Source organism: Glossina fuscipes, unplaced genomic scaffold, assembly GCF_014805625.2.
Source record: "Glossina fuscipes isolate IAEA_lab_2018 unplaced genomic scaffold, Yale_Gfus_2 1, whole genome shotgun sequence".
In the NCBI taxonomy this organism is placed as follows: Eukaryota; Metazoa; Arthropoda; class Insecta; order Diptera; family Glossinidae; genus Glossina; species Glossina fuscipes.
In genome coordinates, this window is record NW_023998415.1 from 2651958 (window position 1) to 2665050 (window position 13093).

At 33.1% G+C, this 13093-nt stretch overlaps 2 protein-coding genes across 2 annotated transcripts in view; both read left to right on the plus strand.

The window, feature by feature from the left end:
* Positions 1-1608: 1608 nt before the first annotated feature.
* On the plus strand, positions 1609-3456 carry LOC119632134. The gene has a single exon (XM_038024907.1). The coding sequence runs from the start codon at positions 1609-1611 to the stop codon at positions 3454-3456; it is 1848 nt and encodes a 615-aa protein (XP_037880835.1).
* Positions 3457-7622: 4166 nt separating this feature from the next.
* The window catches only part of LOC119632188 (BAI1-associated protein 3), a 32298-nt gene continuing 26827 nt past the window's right edge, over positions 7623-13093 (plus strand). Inside the window, exons 1-2 of the mRNA XM_038024991.1 lie at positions 7623-8108; positions 12079-12346. Coding sequence (XP_037880919.1) covers positions 7790-8108; positions 12079-12346 — 587 coding nt within the window. The 5' untranslated portion in view covers positions 7623-7789. The remainder of the gene's footprint in view (positions 8109-12078; positions 12347-13093) is intronic.

A 13093-nucleotide genomic window follows, 5' to 3' on the forward strand; every position in this document is an offset into this window, starting at 1 on the left:
AGCACAAAGAGAAATATGTAGTGTGTGAGGAATTAATGTTGTAGCAGAGAGCATTTGACTAAATAGGTTTCCGAAATTTCTTTCCGCAAATTTTGCAATGAAAGTTTCACAGCGTTTTGGTAGGCCATATACCATTAATGACGATGTGGAGATGATTGTAGCTGATCGACACATTCGTGAAATTGCAAAAAAACCTAATGCATCCGAAAGAACTGTTAGTGATCGCATAAAATCACCGGCATTTCTAAAAAAGCAGGATATTTGGATTCTAAGTGATTTGAAAGAAAATTCTCTTAACAGAACGCATTATTGGCCATCTCAAACAACACCAAACACGGATATCCACAAAAAGAAAAAGACTAAGCTGTCAGTATGGTGACATTATAAGAGAATTGTTTATTATGAGCTTCTGCCGCTTAACAAAATAATTATTTGCTGAAGTATACTGCGAACAACCAACCAATTTAAATGAAGGATTGCAGCTGAAACGTTCAGGATCAATGCTCAGGTCAACCGAACGAGTATTGTTTTTCATCACGACAATGCAAGACCTCCTGCTTCTGTCTTCACACGCCAAAAATTATTAGAACTTGGTGGGAGTGTGTTAGCATATCTTCTTTCTCTGGCAAAACTTTCAGTTCAGACAAACATTTAAATTTTAGATATAGAAAATCTTTTTACAGCGAAAGATCAGAACTTTTTATGAGGCGAGAATAATGAGGTTGCCTGAGAAAAGTATCAACTTATTGCTGAACAAGATAACAAAAATATAAAACTTAATAAAGTTTATTTCTTATATAAAAGGAAATTATTTTATTTCATAGTGAAAAACCGCAAGAAATTTCTTAACTATCTACTAACAATATTGACAGCTTTGTGAAACTACAAAAATTGATTACTTACAGCAATAGAATCAATTTCTTTGTACTCCTTACACTTTTTTTTTTATTTATTTATTTTTTTTTTATAAAGAATGTGTTTAAAAATTTTAGAGTTTGCTGGCTGATTAGATTGTAATTTTAGTAACTTAGAAGCTGATTGCTTTTAATTGAAACAAAAATTTCGAAAAGGCTAAACCTGATTCTTATTACGGCGGATGGCAAGTCTATGTGTTTAGATTGCATCTGATTAGTAAAGAAATTCATTTATAAGAAATATATATATACCTGATCAGAATCAGATTTCGGGGTATATAGTTAGATTTGGTTAGGTTGAACTGCTATATATATAGATATATATATATATATTGAAAGACTGAAAACGAAATATTGCACTTGCACACGTGTACGGGCATTTACTAAAGTTTTAAATTTGGAGAACGAGGAGAATATCTATGAATGAAAGGGAGAAGAATTGAAGCAACCTTAGAAAAAATTGAATAATTTATTTTGCTTTTCACACATCAAAAATCATTAGTTTGTTTAGAAAACTTTTATTTTGTTTCGTGAGCAATCAAACCGATCACATGGGAAGAGGAGTAACAAATTGAAAGCGATAATATTTGACCATCTTTTTTGTGATTTTTTTTTTGCATTTCAATACAAATCAAACTTGCAAAGTCAAATCTCCCAGCACCGTAATCTATTGCTTCATCTAGTTCATCCCGTTATGGCTTTATCATCTACCTACATCAATAAAACGGCGAGCAAGAAGAGTCGAAAAGCAACAAACAAATTTAGTTCATTGCAGACTAATGAAAACAGTTCTGTTGTAAATAAAGACTCATATAATAATAATGGTATGGATAGCGATGGGACAAAGTTTCTTTCTTTGAATTTAGAAGAGTCTGTTAGTAGCAGCGCGAAGTTTTGCTCAATTAAAACATCCTCAATATCGATTACCGCAATGAATTTGACAAGTCCTTTAGACGCTGAGGCATCGCTCTCCAACGAAACGGTACCATGTATCACTTTAACCCGTTGTCCAGACGACGTTCATTTACGAAGTATGTACCGAAACGTGAAGTTAATTCAGCCGGAAAGTACCGATGCTAGTATATCACAAGACGATACAGATTCAGGATCCGATTTTCATTTAAAAAATATGAATGTTAGTGTAAAATTTAGTAAGTCAGAAAGTACGGATACAGTTACGTCGCGGGAAAGAATTGATTCAAATCCTCAATTAACCGCTAAGGTGGTGATGTTGAAAACGAATTATCCCAAAATATCAATTTTAAGAATTAGCAAAAATGTACGCACAGACGAGGATATTGTCAATTCTGCAGTCGATACTGTATCGTCGTCGGAAGAAGAATTTGATAATAATACCATTCAAAGGGAAATTACGATAAAAGACGAAACTGATATTGCCATTGGGACTAAAAAATCTCCCAGAAGGAAGACTGCGGCGAGTGCCTCCAATAAGACATGGCGAAGCGATGAATCTTCACTTGAATCCAGTATACAAAAATTGAAATTAACAAATGCAGAAAGTTTCTCGGAACAATCTAAAACACCGACATCGGTTGCTAATTTAAGTCTTATCAGTGATAACAGTTTTGAGCCGCAAACTAAACGTTCATTAACCGTTTACGACACTGTCGAAGAATTTGAGGCAAACTTACCCTCAACGGTGAGGATCTTGAATACACCATTCGGTAGTAAAGTTTATCTAATTGGAACCATTCACTTTAGTGAAGAGTCTCAGGATGATGTCTCGTTTGTTATACGCAATGTTCGGCCAGATGTTGTCATGGTAGAACTTTGTCCTTCGCGTTTGCCTATATTAAATATGGATGAAAAAAGTCTACTTGAAGATGCTACATCTTTAAATTTAGTTAAGATTCGAGGTATTTTCCAAACATATGGTTGGATAAGCGGCTTATTCTTCATGTTATTACTTCAAAAGAGTGCTCATATCGCTAAAGATCTCGGCACCGCTCCGGGCGGTGAATTTCGTAGAGCTTTAAAAGAAATTCAAAAGCTGCCAGGATGCATTTTACATTTGGGAGATCGTCCCATACGCATTACATTATACCGTGCCTTGCATGCTCTATCATTTTGGCAGACAGTTAAGCTGGTGTGGCGTTTAACGGGCGGTAGCATGCCGAATATGGACGAATTGGAAGATTGCAAGCAACAGGACTTATTGGAGAAAGTAACAAAAGAAATGGCCGGAGAATTCCCAGGTTTCTCCAACGTTTTCATAAGAGAACGCGATTTATTTTTATGTCATTCTCTTCAATTGGCCGCACTACCTCAATCGATCGACGATGACGCGAACAGTCCACGGCCAGTGCGTGTTGTTGGCATTGTCGGCGTTGGTCATATAAATGGTATTTCTGAATTGTGGGGGCATGTTGATCCCCAGCAAATTCGAAAAATATTGGAAATTCCGCAAAAACGATTTAGTACACGCGTCTGCAAATATGTTACAATATATGGTTTGATTAGTTTAGCAGTCTTTGGAATGTATAAACTCGTGAGGCCATGTCCGTTACATTTTTTGTCCTAAATATGTTGTATCCGTTTTTCAAAGTAATTACTTTATTTTACAAGTTTTATTTCTTTTTTTCTTTATTTTTTTTTTTTTTTTTTTTTTTATTAAGCATTAAATTGGTTTACTTTAATCTGTAACGGTCGAAAGAGCATCAATTAAAAATAAATCATTCATATGCGAAATAATAGAAGGACTTCATTTAAAGACAAACAAGGATTAAAACTAATGTACCATTTTCGCTGATGTGATCTTCTTTATCATTTTCAATGTGGCCTGCTGGCAGAACGCTCCTTTTTGCCCGCATGCATTTATAAAAAATCACAAAAAAAAAAGTAAAAACTTTGATGAAAATAAATTATATAGTAAATTGACATGGAATGAATTAACTCCTAAGAGGTTCGCAATGAATAGATTTGTTGGTTGGGCTGTGAAAGAGCGTTTTTAGTTGGAGATTCTTCTCGTTCTTATTTTCTAGGTTGTTGTTTACACAACATTATAGCGTATACTCTTAATTTTTGCAACCGATTTTTTATTATGAGTTTATCGACATAATAACTGGGTATATAAAATAATAATGTAATATATATTATAAAGTTCAATCTCACCTGAGGAAAAAGTTGCCGCCATCATAAATGATGCAATTCCTTCACGCAATTTAGAAAGATTTCTACGTACATTAAGTAACGAATGTTTAAACGGCTCTTGTTTAAGATTTCCTTTGAGTTTTAGTAAACTTAAAGCCAACAACGGATAATCTTCCCACGTATTCTTCGCTATAAAATAAATTAATTTTTTGTAGTATTTTTATGGATTTTTATTCATATATTATTTGCACATGTATACACTTGCGCGGTATAACTACGCTGTAGTTCAAGTAAAGTAAAAGTATGAAAAATGCCGAACTCAAATGCATGCTTCTTTTTTTTGTCCTTTATATACAGTTTCAAAAGATCGAAGTAGAGATAGTCTTTCGAAATACTAATCACATAATATGTATACAGTTTATTATGTTTTAATTAGCTCTGTTTCCTAACTCGTACTACAAACTTAAATCTTAGCCAATGAATTTCTGGCGCATTTTCACTCATAGATCCAACGCGAAAGTAAGTGTAATGTGAGCGCAGGAATGAAAGAAATAAACAAAAAAAAAAAGAAAATAAGAAAATTAAATTCGGTCGGGACCGAATGCTTTTATGCCTATTCATCACCGTTTACCCCAAGAAAAGACAAAAGAAGTAAAAGAACAAAATTTTCTAGCTCTGTAATACAGAGGGCGTGCAGTTGATTTCCGCTGTTTTCAAAATAAAATTTTTTGTCGTATTGTCGCATGTGAGCGTGGTAGGCGTGTTCTTTTAAAAGTTTAGGCGAATTCCAAATTCTTTTGCAAAATTTTTAGCCGGTAACTTCATTTTTACTAACGGGAGAATGTTTACCACAAATGCTGTACAGTTACGCAAACAGATCGATAGACAGACAGACAGGTCGACATGTTTAGGTCCATTCAAGGTCATCAAGTTGTAACTGGCCAAGTATTTGTATATTTTATGGGGTTTTTGAAGCTTGTTTCTGCGTGTTATAAAGATATTGAAAAAATAATGATATTTCGGTACATTACAATATTGGGTTGATGTGGTCAATTTTTCCATTTTTGTGCACAGATAGTACAGCACCGTCCATAGAATGTGCGTTAAAATTTTTGTACATTTATTTGCTATAGTTTATGAGTAATGAACAAAAAACCAAATATTTCAACAGATGTGTTCTCCGTTTACGTGTTGCTGTGGGCGTGTCCTTCGTGCGATTTGGCCCATTTTCAATATCAGGCTGCGTGCAAGGCCTATCACCGTTTCTACTACATTTGAAGTTGGGCGCTTCATTTTTGTTGTTTATGACAGACATTATCCAGGCGGACAGACGGATATGCTTAAATTGATTTAGGATGCTAATCAAGCACATATATACTCTATGGGGTCCTTGATGCTTCCTTTTGGGCGTTGCAAACGTTGTGACAAAATGACTGTACTCTTCATCCTTCGTTGATATGTATGAAAATAAACAAATAAAGTTAAAGTTAAGTAAAGTCAATATATATTTTCATTAATAATATGCCATGGTACGATTCTGTCACTCAGGTGCAAGAAATACAATACAACCAATCCATATCCATATTTACTATAGGAGATGATAGCAGAGGATGGGATTTACAATTACGAGTTGTCATAAAGCGCATATAGTATGTACGTGTGTACTTACATGTTTTTAAAATGCTCTTTCAAGTACTCTCAAACTACATAATCGTAAACAACCAAAGCATAAATGGGTGATATATCTATATATATATTATAATTGAGTGTATGTGTGTGACATTCTATTTTGATAAGTATTACCGTTGCGGTAACTTCTGCTTTGTAATTTAATACATAATAAAAAAATATATGTTGTATATATATTTATACGATCATAAAACGAACGTGAAATAGAATAATAGAATAGTGTGAGTGGGTGGAAAATAAATTTTTTATTTTATATCATAAATTTAAAAAAAAAGTGAACACCTTTGCCTATGACGTTTCTCTCTATCGATGGGCTTATAGTATATACAATAAATAGACATTTTTCTCTTCAAACTTATGCATACAAATATAAAAGTGCAAGAGTTTTCATAAAAAAAAAAAAAAAAAAAAATTGGGAACCTTTCGATCCGTATTACTTGGGCTATCAGCGTTCGTAGGTCCACCAAGTCCTGTAACGAATCTTGAATCTACCATTTACCGCAATAATCGCAATACTGCTTTATATACTGCAGCACATGTGTGTGTAAAACTCTTCTTCTTGATCTTGATATTAAGCAATCCCTTTGCTTCGTAGTCTTCGGATTACTTCACGCACAAGTTTCGATACGAAATTCTTTTCAGTTTCGCAAACTTGTGACATTGACGTTGATTACATGTTTTTCTTTTTCGATTTTTTTTAAGTCTCTATGTTTGAATTACGTCTATTTTAAAATGTATGCAGTCTGTGTTCACACTTACTTATTATTATGGGTTTTGTGATCGCGAAAATTTCAGCAGAGAATTTTAAACACATACCGAGCGAGATGATTAAATTAACTTAGAGGGCTTGTACGTAACTCAAGTATACATGAACTTGATTAGCTCTAGTGGAAGTACGTTACAATCAAACTGACAATGCTAGTATATATTTATGTGTATTTGCCCGTAGTACGTGCAAGAATTGTACTTTTAAAGATGTTAGGCGAAAATTTCTTTCATTGAGAGAAGAGAAGAAAAACAAATTTTGAAATAATTCCCCATAAAGTTGGTATCAAATTGCTTAAGATTGGATAGCTGCACTTTCATATCTAATCTGTTGCAATGGAAATCGAGTATTTAATATAATTTCAACTTTCTGGTTGTGGGCATAAAAAGTTGTTGATAAAAAATAATAATGAAAATAATGAAAAAGAGAAAAAAAATTTTAATTTTTTTTATTTATTTGCTACAAATTTCAAGACAAATATATTAAAATGTTACGTCTTTATATTTATTCTTACAGCGTGAAACAACCGCGCCTATGGCATTACAATATAAAATCCATTCAGTTTGTATATATACTATCATTATAAGGATGAAAGAGTTCTGAAAACAATGGCATTACACGAATCAGCTGTTGTTTAAAATCTTTTCTACCAGGACCAATTTATAAAACACAAACCCCAACAATAATAAAAAAAAGGAAATAAATAATTAAATAAAAAAAAAAAAAAAAATTAAAAAATAAAAAAACGAAAAACAAAAGAAAATTTTTGAGTGGGTAACTAAGGCCCAAAGATGAGTTCGCCTTTTACAGTTTTCCTTTGTTTAAGCAAATAATTTCATTCAACGCAATAAAATTAACGAGGACACCATCAACCCTACCTACTACCAGCAGTTAGCAATTCGACCAGACCAGGCAATTGGTTATTGTTCTTTTGAGCATATACATTACACATGTGTACACGAAACTATTGAATGGAGACACAAAAAAAAAAAAGAAGAAGAGAATCGCACGCATAATAATAAATAAAACCGAAATCATAAAGAGTTTGTTAAGCAAAAAATATATATATATATATATATATGTGTACATATAAATATATATATATGTATATATATATATATATATAAAAGGGACAAAATAATAGAACAACAGAAAATCTAACACAAACGTACAAATACAAATACAAAATATTGTTCAAAAGCTCCGGCTAGATTAACTGTAATAACATCGACAACATTAACAATAATTGCGTTATAATTTCGTCGTAATAGCGCGTAAATTGTCGGCGGACGTCGTGACATATGTCAATATGAGCTTTCTCAGTTCGATGCAACAGTATGTAACCAGTAGCATTTCAAGTCTCGGATTAGGTAATCGTCGTTTCTCTTTGTCACGTCAAGAGTCCACAGAGCAGCCACAAAATGTCAATACTACAACGACCAGCTCGTTTACGCCTATACCTACACCACACATACAAAGTTTGGGCGGCACAGGCAGCGGTGGTAGCAGTAGTAGTAGTAGTATCTTCAGTGTTGTAGCACCGTCAGTGGCCAGTGGCAGCGGCATTAGCAGTTATCCAGCGGGTGGTGTAGTCATTGGAAATCCAAATGCCACAAATCCATTATTGGGTAAGTAATTCATAAAATTGCTGCGAAAGCCATAAAATGTAACATTTCTTTAAGTGGATGATGTAAGTCGTAAATAAAATTCAATAAAACCTAATTCAAATAAATAACATATCATAATCGGTTAAGTGCAAGCAGAATATCTTTTTGAAAATATGTAATGAATTGACGAGAAACAGATTTCTCGAATAAAACGCTTTTGAAACGTTGTTAACCAGAAATTAATGAAAACTCGTCTCTATTTCAGCGTTCATCAGTTTTATTTTAGATATCGGCTCAAAGCAATTTTTTTTTGTTTTTTTCATGATTTTATTTAATAACCAATCACCTTTGGATATTTGTAAACTTTTCGGTCACTTTTGCTCTTGGGTTTCAAATTGTGTGGAACGTGCAAACTTTTGGTGGTCATTTTCCATTGGCATTAGTAGGGGTTACGTGGTCGCCTATAATTTCTTTTAATTTCTGTTAATCTTTGTGCACATAAAGACATTTCAAGGCCAGCACATGAGGTTTCTGTGTACCAAGTACGCAATTGTACTTTGTTTACGAAGCAGTTTAATCAAACATGAACTTACTCGTGAATGCCTGAAACGTAAGTCGAATAGATAGATTAGTCAATTATTTGACAATAAATTTTAATAATTTCCGTATGTTCTTTAACTATATAGTTTTCTATCATTATAAGGTCATTATAAGGTCTAAAATCTATATAGCCCTAGTTTGATGACCATATTCGCATATTAGATTTATTATACTATCAGCGTTTCGGGATCCTTCCAGTAGATTCAAGTCAAGTGATGTGTCGGAAAAAGTTCTTTTTTTTAAAGAAAATATCTTTTTTTAATAGTCACACTATTGTGGAGATTATATTACTTACTCTCCATAGATTTTGCTATCAGCAGTACTATCTGGGCAGTGCTTATATTTTCCCCGCTAGCAATCAAGTCTCAAAGTCCATGACAAAAGATAGCGAAGAGCGTTAGGCCAGAATACACGTAATATAAAGAATTGAATAATTAGTTATATGTCGTCTAAATTACTACCTAAGGCTTTACAAAATAAGAGCGGGGATGATACGTACGAAGTTTTGGTTCCGTTTTATAAATTATGAATGCGTCTTGAAGAAATTTTAGTAGAAGTTGTGGCTATGCTAAATGTTTGAGACGTTTGGTAGGCATTGTCTTCGTCCGGCAAGAGAATAAAGTCTACATAATTGGTCTCTTTTTTCAGAAGTAGTGAAATACGCAAAATGATGGGGATTAGCCTATTGACAGGGCCCACAGGATAAGGCATCACCTTATCTCAAGTTTCAGCTGTTCACATAAAACACTGGAAGCACTTGTTCATCCGTCCGTCGCTATGTTATCTGTTGTCGGAATCTTTATGATTGGGAATAAAACTTTCTTACGTGTTTCTTTAAAAGGCTTGGTAAAGCAGACGATAATTGGGGCTTACTACCAAAAGATTCTTGTAACACTAAAGGTATCTTTTTCGTTTGTGTTTATATTGTTAGGCCGTGTATATTCAAAGAACAATTGTTATTTAATTCTTTATTGAGTTCTTTATTCGTCTGATGTCCGTCCATGTAATTATGTGTTCAAGCTACAGATCGCAATTTTTCAGATTTTTTGATGCAATTTAGTACAGTGATGAGTTTGGACGCAAGGACGAACGCTATTGAAAATGGTTCGGATCGTCCCACCTTTTCGACCACTACCCATATTCTGAGAAGTCGTTATATGGAAAAAAAAATTGTAATCTAAATTGATATGAAAACTTTGGACTGGCTGGGACGTGGCTTTGAATCCGCTCTCATATAATGAAAACTAATGTTCATAATAATAGTGATTTGACATAAAAAATTAACTGTACCAAATTTTGACCATCTTGGCCTACTGTTTGAATCCTTCCCTAATAAGGATTTTTACGAAAATTAATCCTCTGTAGAGCAGCAAGTCTAAGTTTTCATATGTGGTGATGAAAGTTGACCCGTAATACTATTTTCATATAAAAATTAACTCTACAAAATTTGGACCACCTACGCCTAATGTTGGATTTTGCCCTATTTAAAGGTAATAAACTTGTACTACATTGGGTTGCGTTTTGGCCCCACTTCCCCAGAAGTACGCACTTGAAAAATTTGCCTTTACATAAGAACCAGATATGTGTCCCATAGTAAAATTAAAAATTGTGTTAAAGAATCGGGTGTAGGGTATTAAATGATCGGCCTTGCCCGACTATATAATGTTCGTATTTATTTTAACTATAAAATTTATAAAAAAGCACAATTAAAAATTTAAATCTTACATTAGTTTTTATAGTACTCCCGTCTTAAATATTACGAAGCAATGCAGTTATGTGCATAAACCTTGCAAGCGACAACTTTCCTCTTTGTTTAAATGACTCACAACGAACAATACAAATACTTTTATTTTTTTTTATATTTTAAATGAATAAAGAATGAAGAAAAGTTTTGACAATTCAGTGTTAATTTTCATGTTATTGTGATATAGGGCACTTAACCTATTCCTATTCTAATTAAGGCAAAGAGATAAAAATATAAAGCTAACCAACAACGGGCAATAAAAAATGAACAACTAAAGTAATTATAACTTAAGTGTTGTTTTGTGCGTAAGCAAGCTTTGATTAAATATAAATATTATTTAAGAAAAAAAAAAAAAAAAAAAAAACAAACAAAACGAATTAAATATAAAATGCAATGTAAAAGAATTTACGTTTTGGAGAGAAGAATGTAAGGAAAAATTATTAAGTGTATAAATTCATTGAATATTTTGAAGAAATTTACAAGCTTTTCACATTTTACATCTTCTTGGATATAACGAAAGGACACAAGTCGACATAAGTACTAGTAATTTGAAGAGTTTTTTTCTTATGTACATATATATTAGTTTATCACTGCTTTTACGCACATAACCGCAAAGTAGTTACATACACAAGATTTGCATACGATGTACGGTATGGCATGTATGGATGTTCGGTTGGTCATATGTATGCAAATTAGGAAACGGAAATGTACTTAAGCTGTAGAGGGATGGGAAGGAGGGATACTGCGACACTGTTCAGAGTTATTAAAGTAAGAAAATTTTACCAAAATTTGTTATGTACAAAACAAACGCTAGAATAAGAATAAGGGCAGCAAAAAGTGGAAGAAAAAGGATAAGGATAAGAAGAAACATAGTCCAATATGAAAGGCGAATTGTGAAATTATGTGAATATTCAAATATAAAGCAAAGTACATAAGGAATTTCTGGTTATTCTTCATTTCAAATATATGCAAATGTTCGCGATAGTATTTAGCATATATGCTCACTTACAATATATATATATATATGATGCCGGTACGTAGTTTTAACGTTTTTATGTACCATAATAGCTTTGCTTTCAAGGATATTAGTGGCATATTGCTAAGATGAACAACCGCATTCTGTTGGGTTAGGTTGGAGCTGGTGTTTGTGGTTGCCTTACTAATGGTCTAATAGTTAAGTAAACGCTTATATATAGTATTTTGTACGTGAACATGCAAATATAATAAATGTTTATAGTAAGTTATAAGACAAGTTAACTCTGTGTATATGTGTGCATTGATAAACGTAATGTTTTAACGGATATCCGTTCTAGGTTCTGTTTATGGTTTCGTTGAATAATAATAATAATAATGATGATGACGATGATGATGATGATGACGATTGTGATTATGATGATGATTGCGATAACTATGTTGACCAACTAATACAAATGTGAATATACAAATGTCCAAAATCCATGTATATATATAATCGCGTTTTTGAAATTTATAGCATATTATTATATTTGTACTTTCATTTCTTGCTAGGAAATCGTCATTGCCTCGTTTATGATGCACTTTGTTAACTTTATTTATTGATTTCAGCGCTAAGTACTTTTATCAAAAAAAAAAAATGAAATTTAAAAAATGTTTCTATTATTTTTTTAGGTTATCCTAAAGTAATACCTACACCGGGTACACCGGTTTTAAGTATTGTACCTCCTTTATTACCGCCAGCTCCAGCATCGGCTAATTCTACGCCATTAAGTCAACGAAGACAATCTCGTGCTCTGGAATGTTTAGTTCCTCCGCGTACCGGTTCATTTCGCCAGCGTAATTCGCCTTTACACCAAACAGATCCACCTCCTCGTCCGCCATTGGCTTTCTGCAAACGCCGTCTATCATGGCCCGAAGTGGATCCACGTTCAAATTCAGGGTAAGTTAATAAAAACTTTCTCGCAAAACTACGCTATAGATTTCTTAATATGTTTTGCAGAATTTATAATAAACATAGTGTGACAAAGAACACGTTGGATTTGTTAAATATTTACAATGTATAGAAAAATAATGATTAGATTCCTTTAAGCATTTATAGGCATATATTTCTCGTTCTCGATCTATTAATATCACGATTACAACTGCAAACTATCATATGAAGCAGAAGGCGGACTTAAGGTTTTTTTTTTTACCTTCGACAGGTTAAATTTAGATAGGGCATGAAGAGTTTCTATTTACAATTCCGCCAAAATGAAAAGACCGTGAATTGTCTTTCTCTGTTCGAACCAATCATGAATGTCAAGTACATTTGCTTTAGAATTCGCCCAGAATTATCGAAGGTTAAGCATTTAACGCTAGATTGTCGCGGTGAGCGAATTTGAATCATTCATGAAATGTATAACAAATAGGAATTTCTTCCTCTTTCGCATCCTTAGTTCATAAATTCATATTTGCTGCACCTATTAACTCATTAAATATTCTCTAAATAGAGGCAAATTTTAAATAGAGTAAAGCCAAATGCAAATTAATGATGCTTGACCTGCCGACGCAGCTGGCGACTGATGAAAATAATAACAATAGTTCTCGCAACATTTGCCGCAACTTGCTTGTAAGTGAAATATTTACGGAAGCAATTGTCGGCCAAGTTAAGAGAGTTAAATCATAACACGAATAAATAATGGAAAAC